This window comes from Cetorhinus maximus, chromosome 12, assembly GCF_964194155.1.
Source record: "Cetorhinus maximus chromosome 12, sCetMax3.hap1.1, whole genome shotgun sequence".
In the NCBI taxonomy this organism is placed as follows: Eukaryota; Metazoa; Chordata; class Chondrichthyes; order Lamniformes; family Cetorhinidae; genus Cetorhinus; species Cetorhinus maximus.
The window spans coordinates 39,381,349-39,398,216 of record NC_135890.1 but is presented as its reverse complement, the minus strand read 5'-3'; the positions used below and the strand labels follow the sequence as shown (position 1 = coordinate 39,398,216).

The 16,868-nt window shown below is 41.8% G+C and overlaps 1 protein-coding gene across 3 annotated transcripts in view; it reads left to right on the top strand.

Annotated features, from left to right (window-relative positions):
• rad51ap1 (RAD51 associated protein 1) overlaps positions 1-16,148 on the top strand; it is a 43,512-nt gene extending 27,364 nt beyond the window's left edge. For all 3 annotated transcript variants that reach the window (XM_078553392.1, XM_078553393.1, XM_078553395.1), the window contains 3 exons: positions 9,995-10,144; positions 13,654-13,779; positions 15,149-16,148. In XM_078553392.1, coding sequence (XP_078409518.1) covers positions 9,995-10,144; positions 13,654-13,779; positions 15,149-15,276 — 404 coding nt within the window. In that variant the 3' untranslated portion in view covers positions 15,277-16,148. The remainder of the gene's footprint in view (positions 1-9,994; positions 10,145-13,653; positions 13,780-15,148) is intronic.
• Positions 16,149-16,868: the final 720 nt, after the last annotated feature.

The window sequence follows — 16,868 nt, the reverse complement described above, 5'->3', positions numbered from 1 at the left end:
ACCAATGAAACCAGTAAGTAGTTATCTATAGTTGTTTTAAAGTCATATTAATTATTTAAAATCAGGTTACTCAAAAACTAGCGGGTTATTAAAATGCTTATTTTTTGTGATAAGTCCATTTTCAGCAGTATTAATCAAAATATACCAGATCTCCACTTATAAATATATCAAAGAATGTTCTCTCGGTGCAAAAAATATTATTTTAAAATGCTGCCCGATTGCACAATTTCATGGACGATTTACGTTTGTGTATATGCAAATGAGTTTGAACAGGGGTTTGACCATAAAATAATTTTGGAAAACTAGCACAATTTGTGCTCAAAACGGAAATTCATCCCGCACCTCCAGATTTCCTTTGGACTTAAAACAAATGTATATTGCTCACCAGCCACCTTCCTGACCTCTGCATTATCTAGCTAGGCTTATCTGTCTTAATCCAGTTTTTCTCCCCCACAATCAACTTGAGCTCCTGCCAGCTGATTACAACATAGATGGAATTTCATTTCTTTGCATGTATTTATGTTTTTCCAGGAATAAAAATTGTTTTGAGCTGAGATATTCTCAGGTTCAGCTGTATAGGCAAATGCAGCAAATATTTTGCAGACAGCAACTATCCACAAAGGGTAAGTACAATGGCAGAGTAGCTCATCTATTTTAATAATATTAGTTGAGGGAAGAATGTTGGCCTGGACACCAGAACCCCTCTTCTTCAAATAGCGTTTGGGCACATTTCATATCCAGCTAGGGCAGGGAGACGATGCCTCAGTTTAATATTTCATCTGAAAGATACAGTACACTTTCTGCAATGCACTGAAGTGTGAACCTAAATTATGTACTGAATTCTGAAAATTAGTTGACTACAAAACCTTCTAAAGCAAAGGTGACATTGCTGCCACTAAGCCAAGATAACACTGATGACTACATTTAGAAGCAGTTAAAGAACAATTGGTTACACTTGATAATTCTACTGGTAACTTCCTGTGTAGATTGTTTGGGGAATTTACTGGGATGGTCAAGGTGAATACATTATTACGGTTTTAAAAGCAAACCTTGAGCTGATAAACGATTAAATAAAAATTTCCTGGAAAAAATTCTGTATCCTTGGAACTTTATATAGCACAAGTTTTAAAAAAAAACTATTGAAATGACTGATCTGATAACTTCATGTTAGAAGATTATCCATTCACCCTGTGACCTGTGTTCAAGTTCACCCCACACTTAAGGGATGAAAGTTTCCTGTGTAAGTGAACTTGAGGCATATTAAGCCCAGGCTGCAGTGGTTCTGGGGACACAACATAAAACTACCCACAAATTGGAACTGAATTACTAGTATTTTTCAGAGACCCGATTGCTGTGGTGTCAGATACTGAAAAATCCATTCTAGTTCAGATGCAAAGGTGTTTTTCAAAGTTTATTTTAAGGCAGAAAGAGTGAGCTTCTGTCTGTTCCTGCTTGTTATGTATGATCTAAATTAATTAATGTAGTAAGCTTAAACCGCAGAAGTGCTCCTGTCCCTTGCACTGACTCCGATCAACACAAATTTAAATTAGAAACTAACTAAATATCAATCTAATGCATAACTATGTAACTTTTCTTGCATTACTAGGGATTTTAACCAGTGGATTCTGATAATAACTGTACTCATCACGAGCAGCCCTTGTTATCGACAAGCATACATCCGACTGACCTGTTTATGTTGTTTTAGGTTTTGTTTGACTGAAAGCTGTAAGTATTAAAGGCACAATGTGAATGCAAGTTGTTGCTAATTCAACAAGTGATGGTGAATGCTGTGTTAGAAATTCTACATAAAAGGGACTAATTCTACATAAGATTCTTATTCTACATAAGAGTTCAAGTGAGACTCCTAAGAGGAACCGCTATAGGCACAAGTGGTGTGTGAAGTTTTGGTGCTGGTATTCTGTGTGGACATTTTGATTTAGTGGAAAAATACTGAGTTGGAACTGCAATAGATGTAATCCTCCTTACATTAAAAGAATGAAGTTCTGCTTAAATACTGGCAACAATTTCACACACGGCGGAATTTTTCCAAATTTGCACTAAATGCAGTAGCGGGTGGGTAAAACGACCTTTACCCGCCGGCTGCAATGACGGGTTTTCATGCTGTATCATCCCGAGCCCACCTCATTATTTATGCATTCCCGGGAAACACGCTGTTTAAAATCCAGCCACAAGCACCAGACCGGTCCTGTGCTGACAGTGAAGTCGGTGCTGCTCTACCAAGTGACGATCCAGCAGTGCAACATCCATCAGACAACCATGCTATGAGTGATGTGTCCTCTTTCACAGGCCACTGCCATGCACTAGTTATCTCTCCTTGCTTTCGCAGGCATGTCTGCCAAACAGCCAACAGAGTCCATGACCCAGGGCCTCCAATCAAGCCCTGAAGAAACCTCTAAAGAGGAGTCTGGAGGCACCCAGATTCTGAAGCCCCGTCACAGCGCTCACTCACACCCTCCACTAGCACAGAGAGAGACATCTCGGTGGGACCAAGCTTTACAGTAGCCCCGGGATCACAATCTGCTGAGCACAAAGCACAGTCTGATCCACAGCAAGCGGCGGCAAGGACTTCCCAGGTTTCAAGCATTCGAAGGACTGCCGGAGGCCAGAAATTTGCTGAGTCCAAGTCAGATGATGAGCTTCTGGACTCAGTTGCTGCAGCTGCAAAGGCAAGCTAGAAGGGATGTCCGCTGCACTCCTCAGATTGTAAGGCATGATGGAGGAGTCTGTCCGCCTTCAGTCTGAGGTGATAGCGCCGGCATGTCAATGCACCAAGATCAACACTGGTAGAATGGCGGCCGTCGTGGAAATCTTGGTCCAGGACTTTGCTCCTGTGCTGCAAAGTGGGCTCAACTCCATCACTGATGCCATAGTTGGCCTCCAAACATTGTGTGTGCGAAAGTGGTGCTGGGCAGCTCAATCTCACTCTAGCTACCCCTGCTCCTCAAGGAGTTAGCCTGGGGCCCCCGGACACCCATGGAGAGGAGGATCCACAGGTGCACACTTCTGGCCCATCCATCCAGGTGACTCCAAAAGTGTCCAGCCCATCCGACTCCCCTCTCCCTGTTACCTCAGCAGCGCTCGCTCCACAGGCCAAGGAGGGTGCCACTGCCATACAGCAGGACCCTGAAAGCAGGCCGGGGCCCTCCAAAGGATGCCTGCCAAAGTCATCACACCACCTCCGCTTGGATGTCTGGGGAGCACCAAGATGTAGCAGCAGGGTTAGGACAGTTAAGGAGAATTAGTTGCACAGCCTGGACATGGGCGTTAATTACATGTACATATTGTTCACTAGTGTCAAACTGTTCTTGTCACTCAGAGATGTGAAACCTTTCTGCACAAAATAAAGGCAGGTGTCTCAGTCCAGGGCCTCTTCCCTGTGCTCTGCGCAGCCTTCAAACCAAAGGCCTCACTCCCTGGAGCATTACTGATGCTTGCTCCTCGACGGTGCTTGTCATTGCTGCCAGGATGTCGTGGGCAGGCGCCACAGAGTTCTTTCATTCTCTCTATGCTCTCAGCACCTTTAAGAAGGGGCTGGCCCCCATCTCTTCAGCATCTGTGACCATTGATGGGCTCAGGTGCTGAAGGCGGACAAAACGTCAGATGCTTCTAAAGACTCATGGCTGCTTCTCTGTGATATGGCCCTGATCACAGAGCGCAAGCAAGCTGCCCTTGGCCAGACAGGAGTCAGATGTTCTCAGAGGCTGTGTAAAGATTTATGGAGTTTACTCAATGTATGTCATCATCGTCCTTTGCAATTAAGTGACTATTAGGGCCTCCGCCACCTCTCCATGACAGGAGCATTCTCACAGAGGGTATTCGCACTACCACAAGCCAGACTGGAGTCAAACGTTCAAAATGCGATGTGAGGAACTGTGGGGTCACCTCACTGTATGTCGTCATCATTCTCCACAAATCTAGCAGCTATGAGGGTCTCCCACCGTGCCTGCCTCGTCTAGCCAGTGGTAAAGGCCTCATCCTTGTCATCGTCACCTCCGAGGACCTCCTCCACCATCTGCGACCTCCCCATCAGAGGAGAAGTGCAGCTCCTCCATCTCCTCCTCCTCCAGCTCGTCTCTCCATTGGAGTGCCAGGTTGTAAAGAGTGCAGAAGATGACAACGATATATGACACCCTCTGTGGACTGTATTTCAGGGCTCCACCAGACCTGTCCGGGCACCGGAACCACATCTTCAGCATCTAGATGGTCTGCTGCACCAAGGTTAGAGCTGCAGCATGACACTCATTATACCATCATTCTGCTGCAGTCTGAGGCTGCTGCAAGGGCGTCATTAGCCACGGCCTCTGCGAGTAGCCTTTGTCCCCGTGGAGCCGTCCCTGCAGCTTCTGTGGACCCTGGAAGACACCAGGGATCTGTGATTGACTGAGGATGCAGGTGTCGTTCACACTCCCTGGAATCCGTGCACACACCTGCATGATGGGTTTCTGGTGGTCGCACACCAGCTATACATGCAGCAAATGGAAGCCCTTGCATTGATGTAGACCACCATGTGTTGCGACGGAGATCTGAATGCCACATGAATGCAGTCAATCGCACCCTGCACCTGTGGGAAACCTGAGATCTGGGCGAATCTAATCGCTCTTGCATCCTGGCTGTCTTGGTCCCGGGCAAAATGCACAAAATTGTGTGCCCTCGCAAAGATGGCATCCGTGACCTCATGGATGCATTTGTGGGTGGAGGCTTGAGAAATCCCCCAGAGGTCACCTGTGGAGCCCTGAAAGGAGCCACTGGCATAGAAATTGAGTGCCACAGTCACTTTCACAGCCACTGGCAGTGGATGCCCTCCATGTCCCCGTGGTGCCAAATCCTGCAGTAACTGGCAGATGTAAGCAACCAGTTCCCTAGACATTCACAGTCTTCAGCGACACTGGTTCTTGGTCATCTGTGGGAAAGAAAGGCAGCGTCTATAGACCCTGGATGCTGCTAGGCACCGACTAACGATGGCTCGCTGTGGCTCTTGGGCGGCGTGTGTTACTGCTCCTGCCGCTGTGCAGCGAGGAGCCTCAGTCGCTCTCTCCTCCATCGTCTTTGAGCTCTGTAGGCCATCAGGCATACAGCTAGTTCACCAGGCTCCATGATCCTGATGTACTCCTCCTGCAGGATGGAAGAGAGACACATGTGGTTAGCATGGGTCTACTAAGAACCTGTTCTGCTTAAATGTGACGGCCCCTTAATGCTTCCCAGAGAGTGCTGGCCACCGCTTGGATGGCCAGAAATTAGTGCACTGCATGGCTGCCCTGTTAGCTTGCACCATGGGAGAGACTGGTCCAAACCGGGATGCTGACATTGCAAGGGGCTGTGAGCACCTCCAGCAGTGACTGCTACTTGGGCAGATAAGCTAGGAGCCCTACCCCAATCATATCAATGTGGCTGTCTCAGCTGCAGAGGAATGGTCACTTTCTGCGGGTTTCCCGAATGCGTGGCCACTTACCTTGCCCACCCTACCCCAAATGCTTGTGCGCTATATTCAACTACTCAACGGCAAGGCCTTGCCCTCCCTCACAAGTCGCCTCAACAGCAAAGCTGCACTTGCCCCCTCCACCCCCCCCCCCCCCCTCCCCAAAAGTCACCTCAACGGCAAGGCTGCACTTGCCCCCACCCCCCCTCAAAAGCTCCCTCAATGGCAAGGCTGCACTTGCCCCCCGCTGCCCCTCACCCTCAAAAGTTGCCTCTGAAGCAGGGTGGCACTTAACCACGACCCTCCACCCACTCCCCCCACCCTTGCCAGCGCCTCTGAAACCTGCAAAGCAACAGGCGACACTGGCAAGCTCTGCAGAACGTTGCTGTGCACCCACCTCCAGTTCACCCAAAGTGAAGGCACGTCGCCTCTGTGCTGTTGTGCAACATGTCAGCGTGCTTTCCTGCCAATGTGGACAGATGATCCAGTGGGGGTGCAAGAGCCTGGTGGGATGGCCTGATAGTGATATGCTGATGTATTACAATGAGGTTCCCGACGACTGATGGCGGGAAATGCGGCCCACCATCTGCGGGCTGAGTGGACAATCGCGACCTGCCTTCCCGCCGTTGTGAAACCGATCGCACCATGTTGTCCGCTCACGCCACCTATCACGCCTGCCGCCAGCGGGCACAGAAAATTCCGCCCAAAGAGAGTGGATTGGCATTGTATGTGCCGTCGCCTCCCTTTGTTCTCATCTGCATTACTTAAGTTTGAGTGCAGTATATTTATTATTCCTCACAAAATATGGAGGAGGAATTGCCGGAAAGCTTTGCAGAACCTACCTTGGAGAAAATCAATCTTCCACTTTTGGGCTCAAAAACATACATCATGCCATAATCCCCAAAATAGAAAAGTTGACTAAATGTGAAAGCCATTGGACAGTCTAACTTGCCATGTAAAGATGGTGGTAGTAGAGTTTGCCAGAAGCTGGATGGAGTAACGTTTTAAGGAACAAATGTAAAAAAATACAAGTTGGCTTACAACCAGATCAAATGTGCAGATGAGCAAGTCTTCCGATGGAGAAATTCCATTTCTTGCAAAGGTGCTTGGAAAAACAAGAGTAATAATGCCATATAGTAGCATTTTTTTTACAAAAAGTGTGTATTCATATCTGGTATTAAGAAATGTAAAGCATGTAGATCTCTTTAACGTATAGTCATGGTTCCCCTACCAGCGGCAGTATAAACAGGAGGGAATATCTTTGACCAAAGAAATTCCCTGTCACCAGCTTTGTGAACCAAAATGAGCAAATGGGCTCATCAGTGTTTAAGCAGCATGTTGCTTGGCCTAAAAGCAATTACCACTATAGAGATTTTTAGGATTAACAGAAGCACATTGGAAGTTTGGAAATATCAAATAGCTGGATTGCTGGTTGATTAAGGAACAATGGGGGTAAAATATATACCCAATTCTCCTTTCCATTAAATTTAATGTCAGACAGTATGAATAGCAGGTACCTGAACCGCTACAAACATTTTTGTGCTCTGGCTGAAGTTGAATTTTATTCGTGATGTAAGCAGTGTATTAAGTTGCAGTATGGAATAAAAATAGCTGAAGACCAATGTTAGTTTTTTTCCCAGCATAACGTTAGTTAATATCTACTGAGATATTTATTTATTTTTGTTTTACAATTTGTTTTCCCTGGTGAACATATAAAATTAGTTAAAATGGCATTTTATTTCATATTTACGATAGCATAAATTTTGAAGTATAACCTCCTTTGTATATCTACTGTACTGGAACAATTCATATGTATGAATTTATATATTTGTCATCCATAGGATCAAATGTGTGAAATTCAGTTATGGATATATTGGCTTTAAAAATATATTTTAGGTATTTTTTTTAAATGTTTCAATACTTTATACTACACTTATTTTGTTGGATTGCCTCCTCACTATGCCTGGTAGAGGACCACCCAAACAGATGGTTTTGAGTGACACCTCAGATGCTGACATAAAAACAAAGAGGGCCAAAGGCAAACAGGATTTTTGGCGGTGGGTGGCTGAAATGCTCTTGCACTCCTTGAAAGGATGGTAAAAGTGAATTCAATAATAACTCTGAAAAGAAAATTAGATAAATACTTGGAAGTGGAAAAATTTTCAGTGCTATGGAGAAAGAGCAGGGGAGTTGAACAAATAGGATAGTTCTTTCAAAGAGAGGGCACAGGCTGAGTGAGACAAATTCCTCGTTCTGTGTTGCATCATTTTATGAACAGGTTTTCAACCACTGAAAAACATTCATTTTTAGGTTCCGAGCACCTCCAAAATGGTTGTTTGAATTCAGGAGAATCTTAGAAGCCTGTACCTGTGTCAGTGCTAGCACTTCAACTGGTGTTACCTACCCTAATCCTATTCCCCTGCCTTTTCTCTTTATCCTTTTATATTTTTTCATGTACATACTGTCATGAAAATATAATTTTTCATAATATTGTAATTTATTGTAAAGGTAGGTTAATAGTGGGGTTTGGATTAGTTTCTGTGTGTGTGTGTGTGTGTGTAGGTTTTAATTGAGTTACAGACAGTGGGTCTGGGCGCTTTGATGTATCAGAAGAGAAGCTAGGTTTGAAATGCTAAATACGTAAACATAGCTGAAGTTTTAGAATGTGAGGTGTGAAGAATATTTGCATTTTTTGGTAAACCAGAGTAGTGAATTTCAAAGAGATGGTAAGGTGTTACACCTAGCCAACAGAGGCTAAGCCAAACAGTGTGTTTATTTTTCCCAAAGATTACTGATAATATGAGTGCTATGAAAGTTTATATTATGGAAAAAGTAAAGTTGCAAAGACATATTGGGACAATGGGATTCCCATTAAAAAGGGAGAAACCTGTATAAAGGAGATGAGATTATGTGTAGAAGAAAGCATTCTAAGATCTAACAAGTGTGAAAAACCTCCAGCCTCTGTGTACCAAGCTATTGTCTCCAGGAACCAAAGCTAAGAGAATTAATTTTAAATATCACTGTCCAGGCTATTGTGTGCTTTGCCTGAGTCTGTTGAAATCTATGTTGTTTTACTGTTGCCTTAACTGGGAGTCAGATTGATCAGGGGAGCTAGGAGTTATCATAATAGTAATTTGTAGACCTATATATGTGCTTAAAATCATTTCTTTTATTAATAAATGTTTAATTTAGTTTTGTAAAAAAATCTCTAAGACTTGGTGGACTTGTTACTACTGAATTCAAGGCACGCATCTCGAAATAAAAATACAAATTGCAAAACAGTTGTGGCAGCTGTTTCAAGTTTCCCTCTGGGATTTGAGCAGTTCAGCATTTACCATCTGCTGTTCCATAACAATACCCATTTTCTCTCTCAAATTGTTACAGACTCCAATTCAATAGACATTTGTGGTAAGGCATTCAAGTTTTTACTAATAATTGAAAGTAATTCTTTTAATCTATTTTTCTGTTTTGATGATGGTGCCACCTCTAATTCCTTGTTAATTAGTTCACTCTTTTCCCTCTCAAAGACTTACATGATTTTGAAAAAGTCTATTAGATCCCAGTTTAATCTTTTTTTAAAAACTAATAGTCTACTTCAAAAAGATTTGTGGGTAGCATAACAGCTGAAGTTTTTATAGCATAGGGTTTGTGGTCTGAAAATACTCAAACAGGAAATAGGCACACAAGAATAAATTGAGTTTTAGAGCACACTCCAAGCCAGTTTGGCATGGCTTATTTTTATTGCTATGTTTTGCTTAGACTGTTGTACCCTTAACACTCTTGCTGCATCAGGGCATTCTGAGAAAATTCTCAAATCATGGCATTTGGCAAATGCAAAATGCATTCAAAACCTCACTTTCAATTTTCTTGTTCTGAAGAGATTATTGTTGGGACATCTGCTCCCGATGTACATAAATGGTTTGGACATGCGTTTCGGAGGAGAATAACATTTTTTGAAAATACCAATTTGAGGCCATGACAGCCAAGGAAGAATATGGGAAGACATAGAGTGAATAGGGCGTGAACAGATATGTGTTAAATGCATTTCAACTATGGTAGGTCGAAGTTTTGGTAAAAAGAGAATGAGAGTTTTCCCATTCGAAATATATATTCAGTGGAGTGGAACAGAAAGAGGTCTGAAGGTGGAGTCGCACAGACCTTTAAGTGCAAGATGAATGCAAAAAGCCTTGAGCAAGGCAAATGGAGGAAGAAGTTTTTTTGCACAATGGGGTATTAGATGATGAAATACATTGTCACGTGACTATTGAAGCTGAGTCAATCAAAAGAGGGAATCAGGTAAACAATTGAAGAAGTTGTAAAGCACATAGTGAAAGATCAGGGAACTGGGGTTAGAACAGATATTTCGGATGAAGAACTGGTATAGGCAGAATATACCAAATGACCCCTTTTTGTGCTGATCTTTTCTATTTTTATAGTCTGCAGAAAGGTTGAGAATAAAACTTGAAAAAATTATGTTTTATTTTGGCAGTTTGCTCTGATATTGAGTTGAGTGTTTTGTTTAAATCTGGGCTTTATATTGCATTGTTCTTGTTGCAGCTGAAGAATCAGAAAGCAGTGAAAGTAATACAGATGAAGATGAGGAATTTACTTTTAAAAATCTGTCAAATAAAAACAAAAAAAGGGATAAATCCAAAATACAAACGAAGAAGGAGAAAAAATCTCCCAAACCCAACAACAGTGCCAGAGGTAGGTTCCATTGATGGTTGCAAATAAATAATGTTTAACAAAACTCAAATTATAGAGCAAGGTCATTGTGGATGCCGTAATGCAGTTAACTGTGGAATGCTTATGGAATATTTGTACATCAATAATTAACAGACTTCCATAATGAAGTGCAACATTCCTTTTGAGGATATCTGGAGATGTCCTATTTATCTGTAGCACTTTGTTGCATTTAGCAAAAGTGTAGTCTTATTTTCGAAAGCCGTTTACAAGAATTAATGGAATGTGTCATTTATTACTTTTTCCCGTCTAAACAGTTAAGAATTGTTTACTTCTAACTGAAACGACTTAACTACATTTCAGCATTAAGTAAAATACAGATCGTTTTTTAAATCACCAAGTACTGGCTCACCACCACCTTCTCAAGGGCATTTAGGGATGGGAAATAAATGCTAGCCTAGCCAGTGACACCCACATCCCATGAAAGAATAAATTAAATACCTTATTGCAAAACCAGTTGTTTAGAAGTTAATACGCAATCTGTAACCTCATGGCCTGGCATATCACCCACTCTACCATTACCATTAAGCCAGGGGATCAACCCTAGTTCAATGGAGAGTGCAGGAGGACATGCCAGGAGCAGCACCAGGCATGCCTAAATATGAGGTGTCAACTGGTGAAACTATAACACAGATGCCAAACAGCGTAAGCAGCAAGTGACAGGCAGGGCTAAGCGATCCCAACGGATCAGATCTAAGCTCTGCAGTCCTGCCACATCCAGTCGTGAATGGTAGTGGACAATTAAGCAACTCACTGGAGGAGGCGGCTCCACAAATATCCCCATCCTCAATGATGGAGGAGCCCAGCACATCAGTGCAAAAGATAAGGCTGAAGCATTTGCTACAATCTTCAGCCAGAAGTGCCAAGTGGATGATCCATCTTGGCCTCTTCCAGAGGTCCCCAGCATCAAAGATGCCAATGTTCAGCCAATTCGATTCACTCCACGTGATATCAAGAAACAGCTGAAGGCACTGGATAGTGCAAAGGCTATGGGCCCTGATAATATTCCGGCAATAGTACTGAAGACTTGTGCTCCAGAACTTGCCAGCCCCTGCCTAGCCAAGCTGTTCCAGTACAGCTACAACACTGGCATCTACCTGGCTATGTGGAAAATTGCCCAACTGTGTCCTGTACACAAAAAGCAGGACAAATCCAACCAGGCCAATTACGCCCCATCAATCTACTCTCAATCACCAGTAAAGTAATGGAAAGGATCATCAACAGTGCTATCAAGCAGCACTTGCTCAGCAATAACCTGCTTACTGACGCCCAGTTTGGGTTCTGCCTGGGCCACTCAGCTCCTGACCTCATTACAGCCTTGGTTCAAACATGGACAAAGGAGCTGAATTCCCAAGGTGAGGTGAGAGTGACTGCCCTTGACATCAAGGCTGCATTTGACCGAGTGTGGCATCAAGGAACCCTAGCAAAACTGGAGTCAATGGGAATCAGGGGGAAAACTCTCTGCTGGTTGGAGCCATACCTAGAACAAAGGAAGATGGTTGTGGTTGTTGGAGCAGTCATCTCAGCTCCAGGACACCACTGCAGGAGTGGTGGTGCCTCAGGGTAGTGTCCACAGCCTAACTATCTTCAGCTGCTTCATCAATGACCTTGCTTCCATCATAAGGTCAGAAGTGGGGATGTTCGCCGCTGATTGCACAATGTTCAGCACCATTCACGACTTCTCAGATACTGAAGCAGTCCATGTCCAAATGCAGCAAGACAGGGTCAAAATCCAGGCTTGGACTAACAAGTGACAAGTAACATTTGCGCCACACAAGTCTCAGGCAATGCCATTTCCAACAAGAGAGAATCCAACCATCGCTCCTTGATGTTCAATAGCATTACCATCACTGAATCCTCCACTATCAACATCCTGGGGATTACCATTGACCAGAAACTGAACTGGACTAGCCATATAAATACTGTGGCTACAAGAGCAGGTCAGAGGCTAGGAATCCTGTGACGAATAACTCACCTCCTGTCTGCCCAAAGCCTGTTCACCATCTACAAGGCACAAGTCAGGAGTGTGATGGAATACTTCCCACTTGCCTGGATGAGTGCAGCTCCCACAACACTCAAGAAGTTTGACACCATCCAGGACAAAGCAGCCCGCTTGATTGGCATCACATCCACAAACATTCACTCCCTCCACCGCCAACACACAGTAGCAGCAGTGTGTACCATCTACAAGATGCACTGCAGGAATTCACCAAGGCTCCTTCGACAGCACCTTCCAAACCCATGACCACTACCATCTAGGAGGACAAGGGCAGCAGATAGATGGGAACACCACCACCTGGGAGTTCCCCTCCAAGTCACTCACCATGCTTACTTGGAAATATATCGCCGTTCCTTCACTGTCGCTGGGTGAAAATCCTGGAACTCGCTTCCTAACAGCACTGTGGGTTTACCTACACCATATGGACTGCAGCGGTTCAAGAAGGCAGCTCACCACCACCTTCTCAAGGGCAACTAGTGATGGGCAATAAATGCTGGCCCAGCCAGCAAAGCCCACATACCATGAATGAATTTTTAAAAATAATAAATCCTTAAAAACTGCAAACTTCCAATTGGAACTGTAGAAGTACAGCTGGTCAACCCCAAATTTACCTTCATCCCAGAGCATGCCAGTTACAATGAACAAGTACTATATATAGGCAGAAGAGCCAATATTCGATTAGTGCATTGCATCTGCACTGTATTTATATTGAGATATACTTTATTGAGATAAGAAATGGCAAAAAGTATACTTAAAAGGGGACATTCAGAAATTTGCCTCACTATGATATAACTATAATCAGAATATTGTAAGGGAAAATTTGGCTGTTTGCTTCAAACATCCTTTAAGTATGTTATTTGTTGTATTTAAATATTTGAGCATTTTAATTAAGCAGGAACAAATTTGAATAAAAGTAAACTTGTTCGAACATTTGTTGGATTGGACTTCTTCCCAAGCATCCCTAAAAATAGATAATATCCAACTTAAGTTGGAAGCCTCAACTAAATGCAAAATGTTTTACAAGTAAAAGGGAAGCACCATTAAAAGGCAAGTCAATCTTTGTTGTTTCTGGGGTGGCTTATTTAAGAGGAGTATGAGAAAAGACTTAGAAGTAAATTCCTTGTGTGATGTCTTGGAAATGGTGTAGCTGTAAAGAATCCCTTAGCTGGGATTTTTAATAACCGTGTTCCTAATTCCATATCTCTGTCTCCCTCATTGGAGAGTGGTTTGATTGAATTTCAATTTTGCTATTCTTTTACATAGAATTGCCAACTTTAGTCATGTCATTGTGGGCATCGTGTGAATGGACCAGGCACTGCTATCCAGTGCAAGGAAGCGACAGCTATTCAGTGTTGTCTTTGTGCACTTCCCATGAACTCATTATGAAGTTACAGAGGAAAACAACAGAGAACAACAAGTGAAATTATGCAAACATAATTTATATAATATTTTAATATTTTATTGTCCCCTGCAGTTGTAGTTCCTGTAAAAAGCAAGCCATTGTTATTGGAGATAATGCCAGCTTCTCCACCACCTTCTAAATCATTACAAGTATCGAGTCCTTCTACAGGAATGAGAAAACCAAAGTGGACTCCACCAGGTATAAATGTGTTATCCAATAAATGCAATTTTAATTTCTAAATTACATCTAGAAACACATGTAAAGTGAGAGATCAAAAACATTTAACAAATTTAATTGCCTTAAGAGGGAAACAAGTAAAGTGAAGAATTTCAAGGTGAGAGAATGGACTCCCAATTGGGCAAAAATTCTGAATAGATGAAATTCAAATAATTGCATACAATTGACCTCTAGTTTGGAGATAAAATAATGAGAGTAACTTCATTTCTATAAGAATCATAGAATGTTTACAGGATAGAAAGAGGGCATTTGATTCGACATGTCTGTGCTGACTATCTGCAAGGGCAACTCAGCTAGCCCCACTCCTCCATCCTTTTCCTGTAGCCCTGCACATTTTTTCTCTTCAGGTGCTAGTCTAATTCCCTTTTGAAATTCACAATGCAATCTGCCTCCACCACACTTTCAAGCAGTACATTCCAAATCCGAACTACATGCTGTGAGTGTAGCACACTCTAAGGAGCTAGGAAATATAAACTGAAATGCTACAATACCATCATCATTGGGAGTGTTATATATTCAGTTTCCTTTATAACTGTGGGCCTAGGAATTTATAATGGGAAAGGTAGATGTGGGTCCAGGTATATTTTTATATCGATGGATGGGTAAGAAAATAAATAACAAATACAAAGCTTGTGTAATTACGAGAGATATACTAAGCATCTCTTTGGAAGAAATGCATTCTCTGTGTTATATTATTTTAGAGAGTTAATCTGAGTATACGCAGTAATCCTTTTCTGTAATCTTGCTAACTGCAGGAGCTAACTATAATTTACCTATCTCTCTGAAGGTTCTAACCAACTGATTTGAACAGTTCAAACTTGCTTAAGTGTCCCTTGAATAGTTACTGTTGGGTTAGTTTAAGTGCCTGTCAACAGACTTTAAATGGAGCTATCAGTCATACATACAAGAGAACAGTCGCATTTTGTTTTTGCCTATGTGATTCTGTGATTCTGTGGTCTTGTTGATAACTGAATAAATCTTAGAAGCAACAAATTTGTATCAAATTAGGCTGGGGTCATGATTCTTTCTGCAGCAGTTTGTTTTAAATTCCCTAGGATTTGTTACTAAGTGAAAGGAACTGCTACCATAATAAGACTTCACAAGAATACTTTAATTTTGTCACACTGTAAAAATTTACTAGACCAAGCAAATGTGGAGATTGTGGAACCTAGGTAAAAAATTATATCAAGTAGTATTTTGTTACACCCCTGTTTTGAAATTGGAAAGCCTAAGAATTGAATAACTTACTTTTATCACTAATTAAAATTATATGCTTTCAACCATTTATATTTTTACATTTTAAAATTCAGGAACTTTTGATCTTTTACAGCCCCTAAAGAAAGCAGCAATAACTCTCAGGAACGAACTTCTGTAAGAAGTCCATGCCAAGGCCTTCGATTAGGCCTGTCTCGATTAGCCAGAGTGAAACCTTTGCACCGCAGTACTGACAATGACTGAACATGGTTTAAAACTGCTTTTAAGAAAGATGAAACTTAATCTCTGTTGCTGTGCTATTGACATCTATTTTCTAGTACATATTATCATCAGATTGATTTGTCAAATCACGCAATGCATCTGTTTAGGAAGGTATATTTCTTTTAGAACCTGTTTACAATTTTGGTAGAAGCAGTGATTGGAGGAAATGTTCTACATCACTTTTACATGTTGCTCCCCAAAGAGGCCAGCAAGAAACCTTTCCATGTGTCTTTCGGAATAGGCACTATATAACATTGACAACTTGAGAGTGTTTTTAAGAGCACCACCTAAACTGAGGTTCTTGTTATTGATCATTTTTCAGGCAAGGTTCAATGCATGTTTGCTATCTGAGTTAAAGTCCATTTCAGGTGAATGTGGTAAAAGTTTTTGCTCTGTGATTGAGGGCTATGCATTAAACCGTTATAAACACATTTGCAATATCAGATACACAGTAAATCTTCCCAAACCAGTGCGGAAGGCTATGTGATGGTAACATTGGCTTACTGTTGGAACTTTTGACAATGTAGTTTGTCATAGCCTGAAAGGACTCTCTCAAGACTTGCACTGCTTGTCAATATTTTGTGTGTGATTGTACCTTCTATTTTTAAGGAATTTTAATGTTTAGAGACTGAAAAGACTGTTGACGCTTAATAATTGGTCTGGAATATAAGATTGTTCTTATTAAGCAAGTATGATTTAATAACATTGGAAGTCTGTTCATGCCTGAGCACAATTTACCTGCAAGTCCTTTTTAACCATGTCGCTGGGATTTGATGCACACTTAAGACAGTTTCAAGTTTGGAATTAAAATAACTATTTTTGTAAATTTAAAATAAACACCCATTTGTAACAAATGTGAAGGGTGTAGAATGTTTCTTTTATAATGATGCAAGTTTACAATAACACCCTATTGCATATGAGAAATGTATGAAAGCACTTTGCAACTAAAGGATTGCTTTCAATGTGTAGTCACCATTACATTGGCGAACAAACAGCCAATTTGCAAATGGCAAGGGCCCACAAGGGCAAATGAAATAAAGGACCAGATAATTTGTTTTTGGTGGCGGTTGAAGGAAGAATATTGGCTAGGAAACTCGCAGAACTTTCCTCATCTTCAAATAGTGCCATGGGATCTTTTACATCTACCTGAACAGGAGATGGTGCTTCAGTTTAACGTCTCATTGGAGAGACAGTACCTCCAACAATGGAGTATTTCCTCAGTATTACATTGAAATTTGAAACCACAAAATAGGGAATGGCAAAACAAACTTCCTTCTCACGGTAAAACAAAACATGGTAGAAATGTTAATTATCACCTTAAGGAGAAGGGCAGATTAACATTTTGATGTAATCATTCATTATGGCAGAGTTTCCAGCATTTATCTAAACTTGCAGTATTTTTGGTTTTCTTTTTACCTCTTTTAAATGATTGGCTAATTTTGGTCAAAAAACTTTTTTTTCTTGTTTAAATGAAAGGTAAATGCTGATTCTTACAAATAACAAGAGCCTGATAATGGTCTATATTATCTCTCCAGGTGTGACTATGAATCATTTTGAAGGATTTTTAACTTCCT